This window comes from Sylvia atricapilla, chromosome 22, assembly GCF_009819655.1.
Source record: "Sylvia atricapilla isolate bSylAtr1 chromosome 22, bSylAtr1.pri, whole genome shotgun sequence".
Taxonomy (NCBI): Eukaryota; Metazoa; Chordata; class Aves; order Passeriformes; family Sylviidae; genus Sylvia; species Sylvia atricapilla.
The window spans coordinates 3,617,466-3,631,953 of NC_089161.1; the positions used below are offsets into that span (position 1 = coordinate 3,617,466).

Sequence of the window (14,488 nt, forward strand, 5' to 3'; positions counted from 1 at the left end):
GCAGTGGCTCTGGAGATGATACTGCATGTGTTTTGTGGGTCTGATTTGAGGCATTTTTGCATGGAAGGCAGTTTCACTGACCTCACTTGTTCAGCTTTTGCTATGCAGGCCCATCTGAGAGGTAATTTTTGGAAGATAACCATCAAAACCCTACATTTTTCTGAGTATATCTCAGAGGGCTTATTTTCAGCACAGTCCCAGGACTCCGTGGCCATCTCTAGATATCAGGACACTGCTGATGTGTGGTGACAGTTGCCACTTTGCGACCACTCTGGGTTTGTCCCCAAGAAATGGATGAACGTCTGTCCCGTGTTCCTCAGGCCTGTTTACAGGCACTGTCGTGAATTGTCTCACTGGCACCGATAATTTCCTGCAAACAAATCAGTTCTGATCTGGAAGTAATCGCCCGTATCATTCCTGCAAGTGAGAGCAATGACTTACGTTGATGTCACCCGCTGGCTTTTTATGGCAACGATTAATAATTCAGTAATTCTCTCTGCAGTGATGCTGTTCTATTTATAAATATTTTATTTAGCTCCCTGTGTCCGTATTGTCGCTACCCTCCCCTTTGCTTCCTGACGTCACACCGGGCTCGCGGCGATGCCGTGGTCACCACAGTTACCAGCAAATTCTCTGTGCTGGAAAATGTTAATGCCTTTCCTCATTTGCATCTCTTCATTGTCCTGTTTAAGCCTGGCCTTGGTGGCGTGGATGTGAACGTTTACTGAGCGCTCTCTGTCAGTCAAAACCCAGTTTCAGCTGCAGCCTGGCCCTGGGGTAGGCGGCTCCGTGTCTGTTATAAAACTTTTCAGTTCCCAGCACAGCCATGCAAGTAACTCTGTTTTCTTTCTGCGTTTCTCTTTCAGGAAATTGCAGCTTATTTAATAACGTTTGAAAAGCATGAGGAGTGGCTAACAACCTCCCCCAAAACCAGGTAATGTTCTCCTGCTCAGCACATTGACTCTCTCGCGCTGATGACTTGACTCACTGATCAATGCCTTGACCACCAAGTGGAAACTCCCAGTCATGCCTGATGGCTTGTGACACCAAACTCTCATTAATTGCCTTAATGAGCATTTTATTGAATGAAATCAGATTGATTAAAAATGGAACAGCTACAGTCTTGGCAGGTTAAAGTTTTAACCCAATTGCTCAGGATTTAATTGTATCCCTTCAGATGAGCAGATCTGAAGCCTCAGAGCAAGGTCATGGGCTGTTTATCTTGACAGAGGTCCCTTGCCTCTAACTTTAAATAAATAAAAAGCACCAGCCCTACCATGTGCCGCTTGTTCACAGACAGGCACAGGGATTGTTTGTGTTCTGGTGTTTCCCTTGCTGGGGTTAAGTGTTTGATGGTGAGGAGGTCCCAAAAAGCTGCATTAACAGACATGTTTGCAGTTTATTATTCAGTAAATGTCATGTCTTCTTCGTGCTGCCATAAATGTTTAACTTTTTGCTCCCCTGGGAACCCAGACATGGAATTTTGGCTGTGGATGTTTTCCTGCTGTTTCAGCTATGTTCTGGCTGCATACGTCTCACTAACACAGAGAACGACTCTTGCTTTCTGGTCTTGCTGGGCTTTTGCTGTTTTTCTTTTTCCCAGTCCACCCCTTTCCTATTGCAGAGGGCTGGGCCATTGGAAGGAGCCTGCTGGGACCCAGGTGAGAGAAAAGCCTATTCTAGCATCCTGCATCCCAGCATCATCCGTTACAGGGGCCGGTGCCGCAGGCACCTGGAGCAGCGTGCTCCAGGTTTGGCATCACCTCCTGCTGCCATGAGCAGGGACAGAGGTCACAGTGGGACACAGGGAGCAGTGCCATCCTAACAAACAGCACAGATTGATTCCAGGTGTTCTGCAGCACCCAGCTGAGGAGAGGATGGACGTGGAAGCCTTCTCTGCACCTCTGCAGTGCAGCTGCAGGTGGGGCACACAGAGGACCTGCTTTCCATGAAATTTGGGAGCAAAAGAGCTGTGTTGTTTTACTTTTGTGGGCTTTTTCTCCCCCAGATTGTGTATTTTTGTGACATCCGTAAGTAATGCATTTGCTTGTTGCATTAAAAAGTGTAGCACCTGGGAAGGAGATGTGGGAAACCCAATTGCTTTCTCAGTGGTTCTCCAAGACCTGGAAGTGCCATGGTGGGCCCTGAATGGATCTTTCCTGCTGGTGGCAGCTGTGAGGCTCTCCTTGGCTGCAGAACAGCAGGTAATTCAGTTAATATTAGCAATGGTTTTTTCTGTGTTGGTAATCCCAGTTTCAGAATTAATTCAAAGCAATTTCTGGTTGAGCCTTTGCCAGAGAAGCCTTTTAAGGGGTCAGAAAACACATTAACTAGTCTGGCTCTACATGGTATCATTAAAGATGCAAGATTATAAATGTTTTCGTAGCAGCATCTTCTGATCTTAAGAGCTTGGTTTGCTAAAGGGAATGCATGAAAATAATTTTCTGATGAACATTTCCTTACCTTCCTATTGTGTGTTTACACTTGGAAGAAGGAGTGTCCCAGGAGAAGTAAAGTTGTGACATGAGTTCAAGGTCCTTCTGAAATTGTTGAGTTAGTTTTCTTCTTCTTTTTTTTTTTTTTTTTTAATATAAAAATTAATTGGAAGAGTTAAATGCTGAGTTGCTACAATCAGGGCTCCCAGTATTACAGAATTAATGACATCGATTTGGCACTGAACTGGAACACTCCCCGTTCTTTGTTTGCTGCTGTGGGTGCTACTAATTTCATCTCACAAAATTAATAAAAATTAATTGCACCACTGACACACAGAGAGTTTCCTAATACTATGATGTATAGTGTACTGTGAGGAGTCACTGCTGGACTGTGCCTGTGGGAGCTGGTGCTGCTGCAGCTGTCAGCAGAGGGTTGATATTGGTGACAGGGTTTTGGTGCTGTCCATCTCAGCCACCAGCAAAGGAACTGCTGCAGAGGGTCAGGCCAGGCTGGGCTGGGATGCCTCACAGGTCACTGAGCTAAAGGAGAGGGTGGTAGTGAGGGATGAGCTGGTTTAGAGCTGGTTTGGAGCCAAGCTCGCCATTCTGAATGTTTTTATCTCTTCCCCAAACAGAGGTTCCCATGTTTGCAGCACAGTTGGGTCACGGACATGGAGGGGAGACTCTCCTGCCATTGTGGTGGCATTGAAGGAGCTATAACAAACCTTTGGAAAAGGTCCCTAAAATTGCTTTTTTTTATGAAACTTCTTGCTGAAGTTTCCAATCGACTCCAATTGATTGAATACACTGCTACAAATGTACTGGAGCGTTATTACAATAGTCTTTTGAGCACTCCAGTTGATCAACATAAATTAGCGAGAGCACCTCGCAAGCATCGACCTTGAGGCTCCCTTGGAATGGTGTTTGGTTACTTGATGATGTGCTGGGTAATCTGCAGCGGGTGTTCCGTCAGCGGGGCGGGGGAAGCGTTCTGCTAATGCAGCAGGGCCAAGTGTCTGACATTTCCAAGTTTAAATGCAAATCACGATGACAAAAAAAAAAAGAAAAAAAATTACTTGACATTTATATATCAAGTAGAACTTAATTGTTATTTACTTTGGAATTTCAATGACAAAGTCAGTTTTCTGAGTCCAGAAGCATTCTGCCAGAGGAAGATACTTTGCTTCTCTGTTTCCAGGTGCCTTCTGCCATTAGCATTTCTACAGTATTTTAAAAATATTCTTGAGTGATCTGAGGTGACTTCACTATTTCACAAGTGGGCCCTAGGCAATGGAAAAGCCTTGGCTGGGCACAGAAGCTGCAAGGTCGGTTTTCCTTCTGGGAATGAAGTTCGGATGTGCTTCTGCCCCTTCCTGCTTCATGTCTTTGGAAAGGACACAGGGGAATTGCTGGGGGGACCAGCCCTACTCCACGGTGAGATCAGGATAGGTGCAGTCCTTGGAGCCTCCCCACCTCCTGTCCAGGTACCCATTGCCCAGGAAACACACCCTGTGCCTTACCTGTCCATCAGTCCAGTGTAAGGAACATCCCCTATCTGGGATATCTTTATCAGCAGCATAGTAAAGAAAAGATAGGAGCTTGCAATATATTAATTCTGTATTAAATAATTAATAGTAAAATTAATTGAATTACTCAATTTTCAGGTAAAAAATAGGGTACTAAATATTCATAACTTATATTATTAAGGGAATTTCCATTTCCTGTGTCGTTAAAGTGAGATTAGGTAAGGTTGGGTTTAAATGAAGATTGAAAACAATTGTGCTTTGGAATTAATTCACTGTGTTAGGCCACTACCTTGCGAGCCTTCTTTCCAATGTGCTCTGTGTGAGAGCTGTCCCACTGCATGGGGTGGATGCTGCTGCCAGGATGTCCTGGCTGCTGAGAAATGAGAGAGAGGCTCCCCACGGAGGAGAAGCTCATGGAAGCTGGAGGCTGTGGAAAAGCAACTGTCCAGAGCTGTGATTGGTGGCACAAGTTCTGTCCATGTCCCCTTGTGCTTGTTGCAAATAAAAGTCCTCTCGAGACCTTGTTTAGGCTTTCAAAGCACGTTTTAAAGGTCCTGCTCTCTCATATGGCTCGTACTCTCCATAGGATCCAGGATCATTAACCTTGCCCGTGGGCAGTGCTGAAATTTGGGTTTTCTGCTCATGCTGCTTGAAGCTCTGCTGGCAGGTTTGGGGTCGTGTACGACCTATTTTCCTTTGTTGAAGGCAGTGTGTGTGTGCTGTCAGCACTCCTGGCTCGGGATGCTGCTTGACATAATCCCTGCTAAATGTGGCACATCTCTCTGTACACTTTATGGATTTCATGACTCTCAACACTTTCTTCTTGCTGCTTTCAGTATTTCCTTCTCTTTATTTTCCCTGCAGAGAATAAACAGTGCACAGATGGTTTTAAGAGCCTTTAGTTCATATAGATTTTTAGCTGCTGTGGTCCAGGGGTGTTGAGACACCAATAATGAATTCTTTTAACAGCTCACCATGTTGATCGTAAAGTGACCCTAGGGCAGAGTTGCTGGGAGCCATCCAGATGCCTGGCCTGACTCAGGCAATGGTCTTCAAGTATTCCTTCCAAATTCTTCCCATGGCAAATCCAGCCTGGTGTGTGCTGGTCATCTGGGAGAGATGATTTCCCTCTGTATTTAGCTGGCAGCTCAGAACAGCTGTGTTTCAGCAGAAGATGCCACTGGCCAACTTGGACAGCCAAGGCAAGAGGTCTGTGTTTCTGTTGTGGCTTCACCTGGCACAGAGCTGAAGGTTGGCTCTTCCAGCCCACCAATGGCTCTGCAGGCCCCTGTGCATGGTCACCAGGCTTGGCTCTCCTCCATTTCAGAGGGATACGTGTCAGAGTTGGTGGCTCCACAGCTGGCCCATGCACACGGACACCTGCCCCCACTGCCTGGCTTTGCAGGCACACAGGGCTGGGTTGCAAAGGCTCCTTCTCCTCTTCATGTGGACTCATAGGAGTCCTGCAGCATTGCCCCTTGAAGGAAAAGAGAACTCTGGAAAACATGGAATCGTCAGAAAAAGCAATTATCTGATACCAAAGCAGTGAGATCATTCAGCAAACCCATTCACCTGCAGCAAGGCTTGGTAGGTGTTTCTTTCAGTGGGTATGGTCAAGGAAAACAACGTGGCCTTGGACAACACTGATATTCTGTATTTGGCAGGCCCTGACTGTTGTTGATCCCACGTGGGAGGATGCTTAGGGGATGCTGCTCCCTGTGTGTGAGCCCCCTGTACTGGGCCTGTGGCTGGGGTTCCCAGGCTGGGACTCCCATCAGTGAGGAGCTGCCCTTGGCCCGGGTAGAACAGAGGAAAGGAAAGAGTGTGCTGGAAGAAGTGTTGGGCTGGGGTTTCTGACAGTTCCATACTGTCCAGCATTCTGTGCTTCCTGTCAAAGGCAGCTGTGAAGGACAGGCCTTGATGGCTGTTGTGGAACCACCTTGGACCTGCCTTTTCCTGCGTCATATGTGCAGGCTGCAGAGCTGCAGGACATCTGCTGTTTATTCTTCAGGCTGTTTTAAACGGCAACAAAATGAAAGTCTTTGTTGCATTTTAAAGACTTTTGCAACTTAATTTATATTCTCATATGGCACTGAAGAACCTTCTTTTGTCCAGGAGGTAAGATATGCAAAAATAACCTTTAAGTTGCTCCTAATTGACCCTTAATGATATTCCCTTGTTTCTTCCAATACATTCTCTGCGTCAGAAACACCATCCAGCAATGACTTGTTGCATCTTAATGGCTGCAAATAGCAACTGATGAAAAAGAAACTATTCATTTGGGTTCTTTATTTATTGACAAGGATTTTTGCATGGAGGAAACCTGGTCCAGGTTGGAGTGCAGGGCTGAAGCAAGGCACTGTGACCATCTTGGGCTGGCAGGGATTTTGGGCTCCCTGAACCTGGGGCAGAGGGTGCCCTGTGTCCAGGGGGTTGGTGCTTTGATTTCCTGATGGGGACAGTGTCTTATATGACAAGCACAATGTTATTTAAGTTGCCTATTGGAATGTTATCCAGCATGTGCTGTTAACATGGAATTGGGGGGAGGATGTTTGTGCCCGTGTATGCAGAACAGCTGGAAGCATCCCAGAGGACCTGCTGCTCAGCCTGGAGAGGACAGATTGGTTTGTGTTGTGGTTGTTGGAAGATGAAGAGCTGCCTGCAGACGTTAAGGTTTTCCTTTTGGTGCTGAATAAGTGTGTGTAGGCAGTGAGCAGGCTTTGCTTTTGCCATGGTGTGAGGAGTAATTGCTTGGCAGGCACAGGTGCTGTAGGTGTGCCTTGACATTGTAGTGAAGCACTGGGCAAGTGAGTGATTCTGCTCAGCCCAAATGTGGAGCAGTTGATGGGTGAGAATAATGAAGCTGAGAGCACTGATACAGGTGTTCAGGTTTGAATTTTTCTTTTTTTCCTTCCTAGTCCTGAGAACACAGATTTACAACAATCTGGCAGAGATTCTCCTCAAGTTACACTTGGTTGGCGTTCTTGCTACGCACACTGTAACAATACTTTAATATAATTAAATTTTAAATTCCGTGTAGAATCTGGTGGGTAGGCAGATGTACCGGTATGTTAAACTTTATGTCACTTAAAAATGGTTCTCAAGTACATCAGAGGGAGCCCAGCCAGCTGTAAAATGATCTGCTTTATGGCGCTGCTTCGCAGCTTTGGTGTCTGTGTTTTAATTACAGATGTACCTAAAGTCTCACACCCTTGGATAACTCTGCTGGGCCGTTTTGTTTCCTGTAAGTTACTGACATGATGCAAAGAGACATGAGGGAAGGTGCTGCCGGGGTTTTCCAGAGCTGCTGTTTGTGGGAGTGTTGAGTTTGTGACTCGTGCTGCGGCAGCTTTGTTTCCCGTAAACAGACAGCGCAGTCTGCTGCCCGGGGCTGCTGCACCTGAAGTGGCATCACCAGCATGACAAGTGCAAAAAGAGGGTTTAGGAGCAGCTTTGCAGCCCTGGGCAGGTGGGTGTGTGTTAGGACTGGTGTGAAGAGTGGCTTTGTGGCCTCAGGCAGGCAGACACGTCAGGACTGGTGTCAGGGCAGGTGGGCATCTGTCCCTCCACAGCCCCTCTGCCTCCCTGGCTCATCCCCAGCACCAGCACCCACCAGCACCCACCAACTGAGATGAGCTTTGCCCATCAGTAAGTGTAGACACTGGCTGGGCTCAGTGCAGGATGGAGATTTCCAGTGCTGTGAAGTGGGAACCTTGTTGCTTGGCAGGCAGAAACCATTAATGGTGCTGTTTCTGGAAATAAAGAAGTGGCCTTGTCCCAAGACATGCCACGTGATGATTTGCCGAGTTGTGCAACATGATTTATGCCTAACTGTGGGATTATTGTTTTCTATTGATTCTGAGGGAGATGAAGCATCAGTAAAAGCCCATCAGAAGGCTCCTGGTGGAATGTGAAAGCTCAAAGCTTTCCTGACAGAAATCCTGTTGCCTCTTCAGTGGTGACTTGAAACCCGCTGCCCAGCCAATCTCAAAGCATCACCTTGCAGTCTTCCCCCTTCTCCTTTCAGCACTACCTGTGTCTGTCCAGTGAGGATGGACTTGGTGCTGCAGGGAGGTGTTGAGCTGAGAGGTACTGGTGGATCCCTTGGGGATCCTCTGGCACTCTCTGCTCTGCTTCCAGCAGACAGTAGCCATTTCACTCCCTGTCCTTTGTCAGAGCACGTGTGATTTCTGCTGAGAAAAAAAATGAGAGTGAATTGTGCCCATAGTATTATTCCTGTATTTATTTTGTAAATGTCAAAAATGAACTAAATTAAGATAAATAAGACTGTTCCATTTCACTGTTCAATTTACAAAATTTTGATGAGACCAATAACATTTGTCCTGGTTCCATCTTTTGGCCAGCTGAAGGCAGCTATGGATATGACAGCTCTGTTCCACCTGCTCACCAGCAATGCTTGCAGACAGGGGATGTACAAGTGAGGCATTAAGCCATTTGGTTCTGCCTCTGCTCTGTCTGATGCTGGTAGAGAAGCTGAGAGTGTGATGTGGCTGACAAAGAGCTCCACCCTCACAACTGGAATTGTTCTGTTGCCTTAAGTGCTGTTGTGAAAGGCGAGTGATGGATGAACACATTGCTGTGAGTTGCAGTGATGCAGCTGGGTGGAAGTAAAGCCTTAGTGAGGGATGCCTTATCTGCAGCCTTCTCTTCTCCTGCTTGTCCTGGAAAGGGGAACTGTGGTCTCCTGATTTCCTCAGGAGAACCTGGACACTAATGCTCACTCTGCTTTTGAGGTGTCAAGTTATGGGTGCATTCCTCTCCTTGGATGTGGGTCTGAGGACCAGAGCAGCATATGGAGCGTCCCTGCTGTCACTCCATGCCCTCTGGAAGGTGACCATTTATTTCTCATCAGTCGAGCCTCTTGCACAGCAAATGGGTCATGCAGGGGAGATCTTCTTGCTGGATAAGCAATTAGCTAAAATAAACTACTCAGAGGACAAATTATGCAGGACTCTTTCCCTGTAACAAATGAATTAATTGACTTTGGTATTTGTGGGATGTTCCCACTATTTTATTTAATTCTCTTTGGATAAAGAGCTCCTGTGTTTCCCTCTGCTCTTATGCTGCTGCAGTGAGTAAACAGGGTATTAGGGCTTGATTTACACGGTTACGAGCAAAGGAAGCAAAGTGATAATTGCGGGAACCTTTTCACATTTCCTTAAGAGAGACAAAACCTCTTTTAGCAGCATGTCCAAGAGCCTGTGTTTGACCTGTTTCTCTGGAGTGCCATTATTACACTCTGCAGCCTCACAAAGCTCATTCACAGCAGCGTGGCAGTGGGGCATGGGCTGGAATTGTGACCTGCATACAATTGCAAGGGCTTTGGAAGCACCAGTGCTGCAGGGCACCAACGGGGCTGCTCCTGGAACCACAGTACAGTCAGGAGCCAGAGTGGGCTGGGGCTGTGTCTCTGTGGCAGTAACCCCAAGTTGTATTGAAGGCTGTCTGGATCTTTGGAAGCAGTGGATGCTGTAGCAGTGTGTTACCTGGCATGTCACACAGAGCATCACTGCAGGAGGATTACAGGTCTTGGCCTCAGCTGGGCCGGTAACTCCTGAAACCATTTGGCCAAGTTGATAGGTTTATTTATAGTAATTAAATTAAAGCTCTAGTACAAATCTTTGCTGTGTAACAGGATTTGTCAACAGCTAAGAAAGGGTGACACTGTTGGACCAGTCGCCAAGAAAATACACTAAGGTGACACTGGGTTCACTGAGCAGTGCACAGTCCCAACTCCCAATGCCAAGGTGAAACATGGCTCTTCCACTGTTCAGCTTATTTCTACTTTGCAATTTTCAGGCAAGATGCTTCAGGCCAGGGATGGTAACACTGGTGGTGACATGGGATGGGGGCGTGTCTCCTGCTCAATGGCATTTGTAATCCCAGACAGCTTTAGAAGACCCAACCAGTGCTAAATTATGCAGCAAACTTTTTTTTTTTTACAAACTGTGGCCTTTGAGAACAGCACTAGCCAAGAGCCAGGGCAGTATTTTGTGCTCTGCTTTAAATTTAGGGTATGAAAGATTTGGAGGATTTTATAATCACAGCTTTTCATGCTTGCTCTGCCTCCTCTTCTCCCACTGGTTTTACTCCCAGGCTTTTCTAACTCCTGCTTGCCTGGTTTCTTTTCCTCTTCAATCCTTGCTCTCATCTCCATAATTCCTGAAATTTATAAAAAAGTCACTTGTAATCCTGCACATATCTGGAGGGACTTTCTGTCTATTACAGCTTCCTTTAGTCTGCCCACCTGCAATTACCAAAATCCCTAGTATTGAGTGAGATAGTATTTGGGGCCTGGATCAAGATGACAGCATGGCTGTGCCCATTTTTTTGAGATTCACAGCCAGAGGCATGTGCAGGTGGGAAGTCAACCAAATCAGGTGATGTGTGGGCACAGTCCCACTGTTGTAGTGTTGATGTGCCAGAGTGGGCAGTGGTTAGAGAGGAGATTGTGCCCTTAGAAAGGATATGAGGGCACTCTAGGTAATGTATGAAAAGAATCAAATTAGTAGGGTTTGGGGTTTTTCCTTAAGATTATGTAGTTCATATGGGACATAACATTTAATCCTAGATTCTTGCCGATTTTAAAAATTTGGTGAAGTTCTGGAAAGTGAAAGTCTTGCATGGCATTAACACAATTGCAGCCTCTCGCTCATTGCAGGGATTAGATGAATCTCCGCTTGGCGCCTGAACAAGTAGGTTTCAAACATGCCGAGGATTTGACGGTTGCATCAGATCACAAGTGGTGGGAGGGAGGTGAGAGGAAAGCTGTGGAGGCTGTGCCTGGATTCAGGCAGCCTGGGAGAGGCCGGGATTCCCGGCACGGTGCCAGCAGGGCGTTCTGGGGGAAGCATCAGGTGTCCATCAGGGAATGCCTCATGTCCTGGGGTTTGGTTTGGGGGAAGCTGAGTGCTGGGCCTGCTTCAGGGCTGTGTTCCCATCTTGTGCTTCTCCTGTGGTGACTGAGCTGAAACGTCCTTGTGAGAGCATCGCCCTTGGGTTTTAACTAAACAGAAAAGGTCGTGCCTTCCCTGCACCAGTGTGTAGGGAACAGTCACCCTTTGACTGTTCTCTGTCAACCAAGCTCAGAAAATAACAGAGGTAAGAGGAAAAGGAGGGTTTTGATCAAAGGAAATTGGGCAAACATTGACCCAGCAATGCTGGGTGCTGTGCTGGGTTTGGGGGCAGTGAGCCTGGCTTTATGGTGGGGTGATGCAAGGTTTAAAAGGGCAGTTCATGCTGATTTGTAGGGTTACAAATTAGGGCGTGGCAGAAAAAGGATTGGCTGTTTTCGAAAGTTGGTTTAGGCTAAATTAATCTGAAAATGTGTAATTTCATCTGAACTCAAAAATACTGGAATGTAATTAAATTCCAAAGTAGGATGAGCTGAGAGGGTGTAAGAAAAGATAAGCATCAGAATAAGACAATAATTGAGTTTGTATTGTAAACACATTCCTATAGGAATTAAGGATTTTTAAACTGCTTCATTAGAAATTTTAAGTCTAGACTACTTAACAGCTTGGGCATGTTTTGGAGAAGTGGTTGACTACTTCTTTATTTGTCTGTGTTCTTTGTTTGCAGGATTTTCTATATTTGGGGTTAATTCTCTCTTATCAACTACAAGTTTATTAATAAGTTTGAAGGCGAATAAGGCTTAAAATTAGAAAATATGTATTTCCATGTTTAAGCTGATTGTTTTGTGGACTCATATTTTGCATCTCATTTTCCCTAAAAATTGAATCTTTAATATATAAAATTGATAAATTTGGTTAGCACCATTAAAACACTGGTAATTCTGAAGTGCCTCACATGAAATACAGAAACAAACTTTTTGTCTTGTTCTGTGCACAAGTTACTTGTTCAGGTAGGAATGAGCCAGGTCAGGTCATTCTCCTGTCACTCATGGCAGTCGTGGAGCCAGTGTGTGAAGGAGCTAGGATGAGTGGGATATTGCATCATCATCTCAATCGAGCTGTGAACAGTGATTTGAACCCTAATCAGTGCAATACCTGCTTGTCAGGGTGTTTGAAAACTGCTGTAATTGGTGGTTTGAGACTCCTTTCTCTGATGCCGGCCCCTGTGAAATAAGTGTTGGATGAGGGATGGAAAAAAGGGTGCAAGCCACGCTCTCAGCTTGCTCCAGGCGCCGAACACTGTGGGGAAGGGAGGTGATGAATGGAATTCAGTGCCTCTTTGGTGATACTGCACAGCCTGCTCAGTACTGCTGCCTTATGTTACGGAGTTGTGTAGTTTTTTTGCAAAAAAGTTTTTTGCAGAAAAACTGCAGACAGGTTTTCTTCTTATTGACTAAAAATACCCTTAATTCTGAAAAATTACTTTGGGGATCTTCATATTTCACAGACTATAACTAGATTACTACCTTTTACTGGAATACTTTGTGTTAATGAAGACCGATTGGAATTACATAATAGATTTCCTCTAAAGAAGGCATTATGTGGTTATTTTTTACTGTCTGACATTCTAGTTAATTGCCTTGTCATCATTAATTGATGGGACTAAATTGATATAAATAAACAGATTATATTTGTGAGGTTCACTTGAAAGAGAGGAAGGGCTGAGAACAGGCTGCTGTGGGGCATTCCAGCACGTGCCTTGTCGGTGACTGTTGAAGAGAGCTCAGGCTTGGTCAGTGCCACCACTTGTGAATGTTTGGAGGATGAGCAGTGAGCTCTGCCCTCCTGCCCTGGGAGCACTCACTTTGCCTGGACAGGGCTGGGAGTGCCTCTGTTACCCCATTTTAAAACTGACCTCAACAGCTGACTCCGTCCTAAGCTTCAGCCCTACAAAGAGCTGGTGATCTGAGCTGTGAGCTGGACAGGCAGCCCAATCAGCCCAGCTTCTGGGACAGTTTGAGCATCTCTGGTTTCCAGGTTAATCCTGATTTATGTACATAGTTACTATTAATCAGGAATCAATGTAGTCCCAGTAAAAAAAATTGATGGAGTCCAAGGCAAATCAACATTTTTAATTCAATTGCAATATTGCAAACGATGCTTTTGCCTGGACAGAGCGAGCTGCTGATGGCTGTTGAGAAGCACTGTATCCCCTCTCCAGCCCTTTTCTTACTGCTCTGCCCATCTTCTGCTGGGCCTGGCTGTGCTGATGGGACAGATGTGTTACTGGACCACAGCTGGAGAGTTGCTCCCTCCCAAACCAGCAACACCAGTTCTTCCAGTCTTTGCTGTTTTGCTGCCTGCAGTGTTAGAAGTTCATCAGCTATTGAACTGCGTTTATGATTTGAAGTGGTTATCAATTAAAATATATAATTAATTTATTATTATTCAAATTTCAAATATTTACAGATTTTTATGGTGTCTCAAGCCATGAGTCAAGCTGCATGCTGCTAGCAGAGGGAGAACCGTTTTCCTTCCTCAGACCTCTGCTCTCCTCGCATCCCCAATGAGATTCTTCCCAATAACCAGCAAAGCTGGGGTATGGCTCCCACCAGCTTCTGTGCTGGGGAGGTGACACCTGCCAGAGCCCAAGGACATGGCTCACATGCATCCTTCTAAATTCCCCTGGTATGTGGTGTTTGGGACAAAAGCAAGGTACAGCCTCACTTTGACACATTTGTGCAAACGTTGTTAGCCTGGAGCTGGTGGTTGTTACAAAAAGTGAACCAGAAGTAAGTTAACTAAAACAATAGACCTTTTCTTCCATTTCCTTCCTTCCCCATAAGAATGCAGCAGTGTTTGCACAGACGTGTTGCTGCTGTGCTGGGGAGTGACTAGATTCAGAACTGAAGCACCACCCGCAGGAGGAGGCCATCTCCAAATAAGCCTTTTAAAAGTTAATTGGAGCCCTTGGTCCTCACCGTAATAATCTGGGTCCATGGAGAGAGCAATTGATAAGGCAGAATGGCAGCTGGCACCTGGGGGCTGGAGCCCTTTGGTCTGTGTGAGCACAGAGAGGGAACGGGGCTCTCCTCGGTGCACCAGTGGAGATGGTGGTGATTAATATGAAAATAGTTTAAAGAATTCATGAATTGTAAGAATTAATTCCCAATAAATCAGATGGTATCCCCATGGGAGTAGGGAAGAGAAATAAATGAGGGCTAAAGAAATTGATAAAAATCCTTGAGCAATAAAGAGATGAATGCAAGTTCTTTTAAAATTATATTTAAATGAACAAAGTTGATTTAACTGTCTTTTTTCATACCTTGTACTAAGATTTAGTTCTACAGCATGACATTATATCAAGAAATAATTTGCAGACAGACTTTTTAGCATTTCATGTACATTCCACTTAATGACAATTTTAATATTCTGTCTTTGGTCCTACATCGTTACAAGGAGGCTTCAATTGCTCGGTGTGCTGAGGAGTTCATAAAGATTGTTTCTAATTTCTTTTTCAAGTCTGTTTAGAGTTCAGAGCCATCAACATGTGAATTATCATGTTGCTGAGTAAAATGTGAGGAAAACTGTTGTTAACTGCTTTGAACTAAATATGCAGCTTTGGGACAATGCTGTTTCTGGAAGGATCTTC

At 45.4% G+C, this 14,488-nt stretch overlaps 1 protein-coding gene across 8 annotated transcripts in view; it reads left to right on the forward strand.

The window, feature by feature from the left end:
• The window catches only part of CAMTA1 (calmodulin binding transcription activator 1), a 235,428-nt gene that overhangs the window by 61,282 nt on the left and 159,658 nt on the right, over positions 1-14,488 (forward strand). For all 8 annotated transcript variants that reach the window (XM_066334262.1, XM_066334263.1, XM_066334269.1 and 5 more), the window contains one exon: positions 867-934. In XM_066334262.1, coding sequence (XP_066190359.1) covers positions 867-934 — 68 coding nt within the window. The remainder of the gene's footprint in view (positions 1-866; positions 935-14,488) is intronic.